Source organism: Drosophila suzukii, assembly GCF_043229965.1.
Source record: "Drosophila suzukii chromosome 2 unlocalized genomic scaffold, CBGP_Dsuzu_IsoJpt1.0 scf_2c, whole genome shotgun sequence".
NCBI classification, from domain to species: Eukaryota; Metazoa; Arthropoda; class Insecta; order Diptera; family Drosophilidae; genus Drosophila; species Drosophila suzukii.
The window spans coordinates 39,770,046-39,782,687 of NW_027255896.1; the positions used below are offsets into that span (position 1 = coordinate 39,770,046).

The window sequence follows — 12,642 nt, forward strand, 5'->3', positions numbered from 1 at the left end:
GATGTTAAGATCGCTGTTAAAAATATCGAGTTGATATTTGCTTTTTTTTTCTGGAACACCGATACATCGACGGTAAATAGATGTGTCGCTCAATCTGTAAACCCGACCGTTATTGACGGAAAACTTATTGTATATGTACACATGTAATACTCCATGTATAAACAAGATATTCTATCAGTTCAATTATGTTACTGAACCGTACCTTTTTGAGCTGGCTTCACCGAAAACGAAGTCGCTGGGTCTCGACGTGGACTCCGCTAGCTAAGGCATTCAATGCGCTTCCGGCCAGACGAATCAACTTAACTCGCGTTGACGTGGTAAGAGGTAGAGTCTGTAAAACCCAGGGCAACTGTGACCGGCCTTCTTGCAGGGACTCTTTCGCATGCCCGAGCTGCGAAGCTTCGAGGGGTTTTACCTACTGCGGGACAACGTGGAGACCCGGACGCAGGAGCTTATCTCGGAGGCCATCTCATCGCAACGCCGAAGAAAAATGGTTGACATATTTGACGAGCTATCCGACTCCCTGTGCAAGGTGGCAGACCTGGCCGAGTTCGTACGGGTCGCGCATCCCCAAAGCAAGTATACCCAGGCGGCGGAGCAGGCCTGCATCTGCATTTGCGGCATGGTGGAGCGGTTAAACACTCACAAGCCTATTTATAAGGCCCTGAGCCAAGTAGTGGAGCATGGGGACAAGCTTCCAACCAGCGAAGTGGACAGACATGTGGCCAGTTTGTTCCTATTCGACTTCGAACAGTGTGGGATTCACTTGCGCGAGGAGGAGCGCCTGCGGGTTGTGCGCCTAAACGACTGCATTCTTCAGCTGGGCCAGAAGTTCATGAATGGAGCCGTGCAACCCAGTGTTCTTGCGCGCAGCCACGTTCCTGTGGCCATTCGAAACTAGTTAGTAAATTATTATGTGTGTATATGTTTATAGCTGTTATTGGTGATATTTTTCCAAGCTTTCCCACCACAGGTGACAATGTAATTGTCACTGGACTATGCACAAGTGCGGAGAGCGTCCAATTGCGGGAGGCTGCCTATCGACTATACCTGCAGCCATCCGATAGTCAGGAAAGTCTGTTACGAGACCTGCTGCTTTGCCGGCATGAACTGGCCCGCAGCTGTGGGTTCGATACCTATGCCCATCGGGCCCTTAATGGAAGCACCATGGAAGGACCTGAGATAGTCCGCGAGTTTATCGACCAACTGTCCGAGAAGCTGCGACCTCGTGCTGATGCCGACTTTGCCCGGATGACAAAGATGAAAAGACGGGAGAGCGGGCAGGCGGGCGCAATGACCGAAATGTGGGACACGCCGTATTTCACCTCTCAGCTAAGGCGGCAATCGCTTAAAGCACATACCAACGAGTTTCTGCCGTTTTTCTCCCTTGGCGGATGCATGGAAGGACTGGACAATCTTCTGCAGGCGCTCTATGGCGTTCGACTAGAGAATACGGATATTGAGCCAGGTGAGTCCTGGCACAGCGACATTTATAAGCTGGCCGCGGTGCACGAGACGGAAGGAGTATTGGGCTACATATATTGCGACTTCTTTGAGCGAGCGGGCAAGCCCAGTCAAGACTGCCACTTTACCATCCAGGGCGGTAAGCGTCTGCCGGACGGCACCTACCAGTTGCCCGTGGTGGTGGTCATGCTGAGTCTGGCGCAGCCGCGATGGAGTTTACCGAGTCTCCTATCGCCAGCGCGAGTGGATAACCTGTTCCACGAGATGGGCCACGCTATGCACTCAATGCTAGCTCGCACCGAACACCAGCACGTAACGGGAACGCGCTGCTCCACGGACTTTGCCGAAGTCCCGAGTGTGCTCATGGAGTATTTCGCCGGCGATCCACGCGTGCTCCGAACCTTTGCCCGCCACTTCCAAACTCACAAACCGATTTCCGAGGACATGCTTATGCGGCTGTGTGCCTCCAAACACCATTTCGCCGCCAGTGAGACACAGCTTCAAGTGTTTTACTCGGCTCTAGACCAGGAGTACCATGGAACAGGGGCGCGGCAGGGTGGGAACAGCACCGAGACTCTGCGGTCAGTGCAGAGCCGTTACTACGGGCTTCCCTACGTGGAGAACACTGCGTGGCAACTGCGCTTCTCCCACCTGGTAGGCTACGGGGCTAAGTACTACGCCTACCTCGTTTCGAAGACAATCGCCTCCTGGATTTGGCAGACGTACTTTGAGGCGAACCCCTTCAACCGCCAAGCAGGCGAGAAATACCGGTCCGAAATTCTGGCTCACGGCGGAGCAGTGCCCAGCCGAAAGCTGGTGACAAACTTCCTGCAGCGCGAAATGACGCCCAGCGTGTTGGCCAACAGCTTGATAAACGAGATTGACTCAGACGAGTTAAAAATTAAAGATCTTATGGTCGGCAGAGGCTAGCACTGATCAAACTCTTTTAATTGTCCATACTTTTCGTACTAAACTTTGTTAAATATAATTTCGTGTTGGGTACAGCTGTGTTCATTGAAATAGCAGTGCATACGACCTGTACGTATAAAATCGAAAAATGCTAATATAAACACAACATTGAGAGAAAACTTATATACATCAGTTTAAATTGTTTATTTTTTTAATAGTTTACCTTTTTTTTCTTGTTCGGTACTTCAATGTCTTAGCAAATATGGATAATATCAAATAATAAATAACTTAATCCTACTAAATATCGATTTGATAACGACCCAATATTTTGTTGTATAGCCTTTATTGGCTATTACAGGCTAACACCTACGTGGCATGGAGTCCACTAAGTCCTCGCAACGTTTGCGGGAAATCTGACCCCATCCCTCCTGCACAACTTGGCAAAAACGCTTATGTCCCCCGATAAATTCTCAATCGGATTTAAATCAGAGGACTGTGCTGGACACGGCATTATGTGAATTTGTTTTTTCTGCTAATCCACTCCTTGGCCAATTTGCTGGTGTGTTTAGGATCATTGTCCTGCTGAAATGTTCTTATTAAGGAAATTTCATCATCAGTATAAGACAGAATGACGTTTCTCAGTATATTTACGTAATCACGTTGGTCCATGATCCCATCGATCGAACGTACGGGGCCCACACCGCTGTAAGAGAAACATGCCCATACCATGATTTTAAGGTCACCTGCCTAACAGTCTTGACCGTATGGTTTGGGTGGTACTCGGTATTTGGTGGACGACGAAAATACTATTTTTAACATGTTTCACCAAAAAACACCAGCTAAGACTCATCTGTCCAAAGGATAAATCGACCTTTTGAAAGTGGCTAGTTCAAGTGGCTTTTGGCAAACCTAAACCTATTTTTGCGGTGTCTTTTACCAAGTAATGGCTCCTTTCGTGGACTTCTAGCATTAAAATTTTGATCTAACATACCTCGGAGAATAGTGCCATCACAGATTCCCAAGCTCACATCCGCTTTTATAATCCACCAGGATGCAAAAGGACAAGCCTTGCTGTAGCGCACTTTGTGTACGTCCTCTACAATTGTGGTTTTCCGTATCGCATAACGTTTTTCAGGCTTGGGTTCGTAATTTAAGGCATTGTAAACCATATTGGCTGGACATTTTAAGGGTCACTGAATATATGATACGTTTTGCCCTCCTTTCAAAGCTTTATCATTTTTCTTTTCTCCCTCGAAGCAATGAGTACTTTACCCACTTAAGTTAATTTTCGTCTATAGTTATATTGTATTAGGGTTAAATTTATAATAATGGAATTCATTAAACCCAATTTTCACCAAATTAGAAACATTTTCGGGACTTTTCCTGGAACAAAATCTAAAACTGCTATTTCAGTGAACAGCCAAAATGTGGTGCCCGTGTTCAAAAATATGAAAATAACACAAAAACAGACCAAATCTAATGGGGTTTTTGCTTGTTTTGTATCTCTATGATCCATTCTACAAAAAAAATGTACTAGTGATTAACTAACAAAAAGGACTATGATAATAAACCGTTATATAGTTTCGCTTCTGTCACACTGCTATTTTAATGAACACAGCTGTACATAGGTTGTTTTACTTTTATGACTAGGATGGTCCCAGCGCCGGCATCAGCTCCACACCCACGAACTCTTTGGCCAGACGTACACCCACAAAAAACAGTCCATAGCTCTTGACCAGCATCCTGCGTGAAATTTGGCAACATTAGTTAGTAAAATTTAATTTATGTGATCGATTTAAATTATTTTTCAAACTCACCATTGGAATTCGTTGTTGTAGATTTTACGCAACATATTTATGGGGTTTGACAACTTCACCATCTTGATATCTCTGAATATTAAACAAATCCGAGAAAATTACATCATTTTGATAAACTATCGACGGCACATTTTACTTTCGATGATTATGTAACCTTGCACATTCGACAGTTTAAGAAGAACAGTGATAGTATCGCCACTACTACATTTCTTGCAATTTCGAACCTAATAGCCTATTCACACAGAGTTTGTTTCCGCTTTAGCAACTTTCTTCCATAAAGCCTAGTACTCAGATCGGCTAAGAGTTTCACTAGTCAAAAAATCTTTTTCCTTGTAGTGTGACCGATGTCTTCAAAATGCATGTACCGCAATGCATGTACCATGGTCTTACTGTCAAGCAGCTGTGTTTAATGACAAACGATCTGAATACTAGGCTATAAGTTTAGTTTTTGTTCAAGGTTAGGTGATTTCTGGAGTTTTGTCAGTCTGTCAATATGTCAATCTTTCAATCTGTCAATTTGTCAGTCTGTTAGTCTTTCAGTCTGTCAGTCTGTCAGTCTGTCAGCAATATACTGCAGACACTGCAGGCTGTACAATCGGTCATGAGTCAACCTAGTAGCAGTGAAATATACTGTAGACACTGCAGTTTGTACTATAGGCCAAGAGTCCCCAATATGGGGCAACTAAAACAAAACACTGCCAAAATGTTTTTTTTTAAGATTTTCAAATTTCTTGAATTGTACCTTTGAAAACAACTAAATTCTGCATACAAATCAGAAAGAAAAAGTCTGTAAAGATAAGTTATTCTACTACATTTTTAAAAAATTCCCGTTTTAAAATATAATTTTAGCCAATGGGAAATGGCATTTTTATACTTTTTGACTGTTCTAAGAGCAACAAAGCTTTTTTTATTTTTTTATATATAATCCAGTTCTTAGCATAATAAAAAAAGAAGACGTTTTAGTTCATAGTTACAATTTTTTTTTAAGAAATAGTCAATAAAATTTCGATTTTTAACTTCTGAAAAAACTAGAATGCTCTTTTGAGCCTCTTCTGAGAGAGTCATATGTTAGTTAACAAAGATTTTGTCGATTTTTCAAATATCGTAAGCTTTGGTTTTTGGCCCGCACGTACAACATGAATCCCTAGTTATATTACTAATCAGCTGTTCAATTTACTTTTGTTTTTACTTTGCGGCGAGCGTTTCAATTAATTTTTTTAGACCAATTCTAATATCTTTATAATGGAAAGTGATGCCGGAGGTATTTATGTTGTGTTCCTCGCGTCAAATATGTTCTTATAATTGTGCTGAGTTCGTGTTTTAGAGCTATTGTGATATCTTAGAAATGTGAAACAATGGTGATATTTATTTGTTGGTGAGGTCCTACGTTACATGTGTGTGTCTTAAGCAAAACAAAGAAAATGAAATGAAATGAAATTAAATATTTTTAAAATATTGTGTGTTTAATAGATTGCTACTCAGCTCAGATCCTTTGGTTTCTAGTAATTTCAAAACTCCTCAAAAAAATACAAGAAATACCAAAATCGGCTCTAAAACTTTTAAAAAGTCCTGCTTATTCTCATAAGGAGTATGCAAATATATTTGATTGCTCTGACAATTGTGATAAAGATAATGATGAATAAAAAGAAAAAAAATTGTAAGTTTTAAATTTAATTTTGTTTCGATTTAGTGAAATTATGAGTATAACCTGATAATGATGTCAAAATTTGAACTAAATCCCGATTTTTATAAAACATTTGTTGTAAAAATATTTCTATGTTTCTTCCTATGACAAGTACTAAAAATAACTGACCGGTTAAAAAAACGATAAGCATTAGTTAAATTGTTAAGTACCAACAATATTTCGTTTTATAAGTCCGTTTCTACGCAAACTAGTCTCTCAGTTTTAAAGCTATCGGGCTGAAACTTTTCTTAAAGTCTTCTTTCTTTTGCAGATAGTATAAAAGTCGGAACTAGTCGGATCGGACAACTTTATTTTAAAGCTCCCATAGGAATAATCGAAAAAATATTTTTTTAAAAATTATGTCTTTGGTGTTTTTTTATGTCTTTTTTTTTACGCTTGGAAATAACATTTTTTAATTAGTTCTGAATTTCGAATTTAATTTTATCAAAATCGGACGACTATATCATATAGCTGCCATAGGACATTTCATCTTATATTATTGGGACTATCATTTTATGTATTTTTAAGAATTTCGAATTAAATTTAATAATTTAATTGCCGAAGCTAACTTCCTTCCTTGTTTTTTTATATATCACAATTTGGAATACAACTTGAAACAAATCAGACGACTTTATCATTTAGCTCAAATAGGAACGATTGGATAATTAATGTCAAAAAAATACATAGACCGATATATTTCGTTTTCGGTAAGAATATATGGAGTAACATGAAATGGAACACTATCTTAATATTCTTGTAATTAGTTTATAGTTTCCTGAAAATCGGAAAGCTCTCTACAATACAATGCTCCCACGGGAACGACCTGCCAGGGTATAGAAACTTCGACGTTCCGAAGTTAGCTTTCTTTCTTGTTTTTACATTTATTTTAAAATCTTTTTTATTTATCATTCCTATGGGAGCTATAGGATATAGTTGTCCGATCCGACTACTATTTGCGATAGAAATAAGACTCTTGGAAAGGTTTCATTCCGCCAGCTTTAAAATTGAGAGACTAGTTTGCGTAGAAATAGACAGACAGACGGACAGACGGACGGAAATACGGAAGGGCAGACGGACATGGCTAGACGGACCCAAGTAATGGTGAGCAATAATATATGTTGTAACGGCGCCTGTAGCGACTGGCGAACCTAGGTTCAGCCTAAAAGCCTACTATATAGGACCCGCTTAAACCAAAGCTTGACCTAGTGTGGCCACCTGTGACGGTTATTCGATATTTCGATAGTTTTGAACAGATGAGCCCGGGTGGTCTTGGGAAATTCTAGTGAGGCCACCTGTGTCGGATATTCGATATTTCGATAGTTTTGAACAGCTGAGCCAGGGTTGTCTTGGAAAGTTCTAGTGTGACCACCTGTGTCGGTCGTCATATGATATATATTTCCGCCAAGAGCCTCGCTGGTATCCAGCCGATTCCGGTCAAGTTCTTCTTATTTTAACCAGCAAGAGAAACGGACGTGCGAACAGCTCAAAATTTAATTTTTTCCATTAAAAGGCTAAAAGCCCGAAATATATATTTTTTAAGTGGCATCCAGTATTTTTGAGTGGCATCCAGTATTCTAAGTGGTGTTTAGCACTCAGTGTGGCTGCCAGCTATAAAAGCTAGCCAGCGAATACAGCTTAAAGTAAGTGCAAGTGCATTTGTTTAGAAATTGGGGAGTATTTAACCTCCAACAAAATTTCTCTACAGGTATTTTTAATATTCCGGGTGGAAAACCCAGCCAGTGCTGCCACAAGTTGCCGCCAAAGGCGCATCTTATTGATTCGGCCTATTTACTGGAGGATTTACCACCTCAAGAAGGCCAATATCAAATCTCGGGGCCCAATCGTCAGGTATGGTTTTTTTGAGACACACATGTCGCCATATCTGTAATTAATTTAAATGCCCAATCGTCAGGTTGGCCCGCGAGGTATGATTTGGAGAGATTAGTGCCCTGAAGTACCCCTATCTACTATCTACCTATCTACGGGTCATGTAGTGCCGGCCAAGAAGAGCAGTTTATATAAAGAGGACCTGTCACGATGCCCATCATGCCGCGCATCCGTACACCAGCCGAGTTTTAAGGGGTGCGCGTATCCGTCTGGGAGGTTCCGAGTGGAATATCGCTGCCGCAGATTTAGGGATTTATACCCGTTTATTTTGTAAAAGCGCCGCGTGTGTGTACGGCCTTAACCTAGCATGGCACACTAGCCAACCGTGTTTAACCTTAATGGAGATAAAAACTAACTTTCATATTGGATCAGTCCTAACCCTGTTATATAACCATCGTACTTTGAAAAACCGAATTTTAGAATTAATGTGAAAGAAAATCAATGAAATCAAAGATATGTAAACCATAAAGCAAACAATAATTTTTTCGTAAAGCCTCAAGTGGCAACGCCATGTAAAGCGATAGTTATATTTAACAAATTAAAAGAAATTAACAAGTCGATCGGGTCAAAAGAGATAATGCACGCCGAGAAGCATTAATTTAATTTAAGAAGAGCTAGTTTTTTTTTTAGGTTTAAATGAGAAATTTGTTATTGTAAAGTATTCAAGGAAGTACGATGAATTAGGTACGGGTTACAAGTTTAGTTTAAATCGTTCGCGCGTCTAAGAGAAATGAGAGAAATGTTTATTTGCCCTTTAAATTCTACATGGCGAGAAAAATCGCTACCCTTTAGATTACAGCCAACCCATCCCGTCCGGAGATCGATCTTCAACGTTAGAGGAAATGCCGTGAGTCACACTAACTAATCACATATATATATATTTTTATTCACATTTCTCGCCGATCCGTAAAGTGAACGAAACTTGTTTAAACATAAACCCCGAACTAAAAACAATTAATTAATTAAAATACCTTGAGTTATTTTCATTCTCTATGAATTAATTTGCGATTTTCAAAAGAAGTTGAATATATCACGATCGCCTACTATTAAATCTTAAAGTCTCTAATTGCCTGAGTACATGAATTGATAAATTTAGAAAGTCCCTTGAAGAAGTTTCTAGAGAGAAAAATATTACAGGCAAGCTAGTTCTATCGAAAACTATTTCATTAAGCTTAAATTTATATTTAGTGAAATACATTGTTATATCATGAATATTATCTTCCTATGACTTATTGTTTTTAAATACCCTATGTTCTTTTTATAAATATTAAATATGACTTGTACCGCTATCTACGGAAAATTGACCGATCCACGACAAGGCCTTCCTGGCGATCACGCGTCCTCGCTGGCCATGTATATATTCGCAGCTCAACAGTAGATTTTTTAAAATTGTTTATTATTCTTATCTTTCTTCTGTCTTAAATTAACATAGCTTCCTTTTTTACGTCACCGAAGCCATGCTTTAAGGTGGTGATCATCGGTTGGGAGGGCCATACGCGACCACAATACCATCCGTGGATTCGCATAGCTAACATTCTCCAAAACTTTTCTGTCCCTATAATACTTATTCCTGAATTTATTTATCGTTCTCTTCCGGGTTCAGTTTACTATCCTCTCTTGTCGCTAGCACGCTTATTTCTGATCTTAGTGATAATAATGTGTAGTCAGTACGCGAATCTGTAGGCGCAAGACCTCCACCCCCAAAGCCGAAGAGCAAGTGCCGGACCCTAATAGCGTGCCCCGCAACTGCAGATTCCCGATTTCATGCAACCGTTACACGCTACAATGTATGTCGGAGATGACCGAGGTGGAAGGAAGGTGGTGATTCTTCTCATTCTGTCATTTCGGTTCCTATCGGGAAAGCACATCAAGTTGCCTATGTGTTGTTCGTCACTCGTAAACCAGATACAGACTGAATCTCCAGCGCTCACACATTCCTTCTTCTCCTTCGTTCTATTCTTTTACATAACTGTACTTTGCAAAACAACCACAGGGGCTATGCTCATTTAAGTATTTTAACATGACTTCGGTTACATCAAATTCAAATTCAAATCATCTCCAACGTATAAGATTTTTGTTAGATTCAAAATAATTAAACCGATCCACGACAAGGCCTTCCTGGCGATCACGCGTCCTCGCTGGCCATGTATATATTCGCAGCTCAACAGTAGATTTTTTAAAATTGTTTATTATTCTTATCTTTCTTCTGTCTTAAATTAACATAGCTTCCTCTTTTACGTTTTTACTTGGTAATAATTAAACATTGTAACAGGCTGGCTATTATATATTGTAACAGGCGTGCTAGCTTATATGCAATACACTAGTTCTAAGTATTATATTGTTATACTCAAAGTTATATAAACAGGGCAGAGTATATGAATCTGCTCTGGTCACACTATTCGATCCTCGAGAGAGGAGAGGTTCTCTCAAGAGATCCTGAAAACGGGGGTTGAAAAGAGAGTTGCCTGCGAGCAGCGAGTTAGTTTTAACCGAGAGTGCGAATAAAGAAGACATAAAACGAAAAACTTATTGTGAACTGAATCCTGATACATACCAGGAAAAAAATCTATAATAACTTACACTCAAAAATTAAAAAAGTGAAATGGATAGGCAAATTAGTGACTTGTCTGTGACACAACTAAAACGGTGTCTGGAATTCCGAGAACGAGCAAGAACGAGATGGCAAGGCAAGCAGCGGTTCGGAGAATTCCGAGAACGGGCAAGAACGAGATGGCATGGCAACCAACAGTTCGGAGAATTCCGAGAACAGGCGAGAGCGAGTTGGCGACCGAAGCAGCGGTTCTACAAACATTGTACAAGGAAATTTCGAGAACTTGCCACAACTTGGCTGCGCAGATTACGGTGGAAACAATGGCAGAGATGCTCATCGAACTTCTGACGAAATCGTGACACAGCGCCCCGTGGGAAGGGCTGAGTTTTCGTCAGCTGGATTTAATCTAGCCAGCGAAAAATTGGGATGGACTTGCCGAGAAGATTCCTGTACGATCCTGGATCTCCTAATGGGACAACATATCCACGTTGTATGACCTATCGGACACCCAGCGAAGAGAGTTGCTGATCAGCAAACTAAAAGGCAGCGCGTCTGTGGCAACCGAATGAAAAATTCGCGATGTACTTTGAAGAGAAGAGCAGGCTGGCCCGAGATGTCAACATGGAGGAGGACGAGCTACTGGATGGACTAATTGTTGGCATACCGACGATTAATTTACGCACGCAGGCCAAGTTACAGTGCTTTGAGAAACCTGGAAGGATGCTTACAGCTTTCGCTGACATAATGCTGCCAACAAGGGCTGCTGGGAGCAACAAGATGCAGTCTTCCAAAAACCGATCCGGCGAGGAGACGCGTTGCTACAACTGCAACGGAAATGGGCATTGGGCTAGAGAGTGCGCCAAACCGAAGAGAACACCAGGGACGTGCTACGGATGTGGAGCTACCGATGATTTCATCAACGGATGTCCTCAAAATAAGAAGCAGGATGTCAATAACTATGTAAGGTTGTTAAAAATTTTTTGTTTTGAAAACCCTAACCAGCCAATTATTACAGAATGCCTAATGGATTCAGGAAGTCCAGTATCGCTAATCAAACATTCGGTTGTGCCGAGAAATATTAAATTAGAAGCACATAATTAGACTTTCTTCGGATTAAACAAAAGCTTTTTGAAAAGCGAAGGAAAAATATTATGTTTTATAATGAAAAAAGAAATAATTTTTTTTTTTAATTTAATTGTTGTGGCTGATGGATATATGGGTGGTAATATTGTGCTGGGTAGAGATTTTATGAAGGCCTGCGACTTGGAAATTAATTAAGAAACTTTAAATATAATAACTGTAGATAGTACTGAGACCCAAGATGATAGAAAAATTGGGTCAATTTATAAGGTGCCTTGCAATTTAAGAAAAGAATTGGAGTGTGAACGAAATGAAAAGTTAGGGAATGAGATGTTAGAGGATAAAATGTTAGGTAGTGAAATATTAGGAAATGAAAAGTTAGGGAATGAGATGTTAGAGGATAAAATGTTAGGTAGTGAAATATTAGGAAATGAAAAGTTAGGAAATTAGATGTTAGGGTATGAACTGGTAGGTGTTGAAAAATTAGGAGGTGAAATTTTAGAAGAAACTTTAGAAAGTAAAATTTTAAAATTTAATTTCATGCGATGGAATCAGAGCTGATGATAGGGGTTTAAAAGCCATAAAAAATTTTCCAATTCCGACTAAAGTACAAGCAGTCCAAAGGTTTTTTTTGCTCTGCTCTTATTTCCGCCGATTTATTAAAGTCTTTTCAATAATAGCGAACCCTTAAACGATTTAGTGAAAAAAGATAGGGTATTTAAGTTTGAGGAAGATGAATTAAATTGTTTTTCACATTTGAAAGCGAAATTGATGGAAGCGCCCGTTTTAGCTATATACGATCACAAAGACAAAGTTGAGTAACACTGCGATGCCAGTGCTTTAGGGTTTGGGGCGGTACTTTTTCAACGAAAAGCAGGCAAGAAGTTGCATCCTATATCCTATTTTTCAAAAAGGTCAACTGTCGGGTCACGCAGCCGCAGCAGCTAATTAACTTAATTCGATCTTTTATATTAATTGCATCGCGAAAAGTAGCTCTCTCTATCTAGCTCTCTCGTTTTTTGTGTACTTGCATTCTTGGGCCCAGCATTCGGCTGGCTGTCCCTTTGTAAAGTCAGTACGAATTCTGATCTCGACATTAAATGCACTTTCATCTCGCCTGCTGTACTCTCTCTCGCTAATAAATTGTTAACAAGGATAAAGCAACCTGAAATTCGTATTTTTTAATTTAGCAATAACTAAAAAAAAAACTTATTAGTTCAACATTGGTGACCCCGACGTGATTTGTGCAT

At 40.0% G+C, this 12,642-nt stretch overlaps 3 protein-coding genes across 3 annotated transcripts; 2 read left to right on the plus strand and 1 right to left on the minus strand.

The window, feature by feature from the left end:
* The first annotated feature begins 30 nt into the window (after positions 1–30).
* LOC139354486 (mitochondrial intermediate peptidase) lies at positions 31–2,556 on the plus strand. The gene is made up of 3 exons (XM_070998725.1): positions 31–317; positions 371–900; positions 960–2,556. The coding sequence occupies exons 1-3, from the start codon at positions 186–188 to the stop codon at positions 2,392–2,394; spliced, it is 2,097 nt and encodes a 698-aa protein (XP_070854826.1). The 5' UTR covers positions 31–185; the 3' UTR covers positions 2,395–2,556.
* A 1,398-nt stretch (positions 2,557–3,954) lies between these two features.
* LOC139354489 (uncharacterized) lies at positions 3,955–4,433 on the minus strand. Its single transcript, XM_070998728.1, has 2 exons — positions 4,191–4,433; positions 3,955–4,116 (listed from the first exon to the last, which is right to left on the minus strand). The coding sequence occupies exons 1-2, from the start codon at positions 4,250–4,252 to the stop codon at positions 4,020–4,022; spliced, it is 159 nt and encodes a 52-aa protein (XP_070854829.1). The 5' UTR covers positions 4,253–4,433; the 3' UTR covers positions 3,955–4,019.
* A 1,493-nt stretch (positions 4,434–5,926) lies between these two features.
* On the plus strand, positions 5,927–12,642 carry LOC139354488 (uncharacterized). Its single transcript, XM_070998727.1, has 4 exons — positions 5,927–7,514; positions 7,580–7,722; positions 7,787–11,272; positions 11,328–12,642. Exons 3-4 carry the CDS (start codon positions 10,892–10,894, stop codon positions 11,334–11,336), a joined length of 390 nt encoding a protein of 129 aa, XP_070854828.1. The 5' UTR covers positions 5,927–7,514; positions 7,580–7,722; positions 7,787–10,891; the 3' UTR covers positions 11,337–12,642.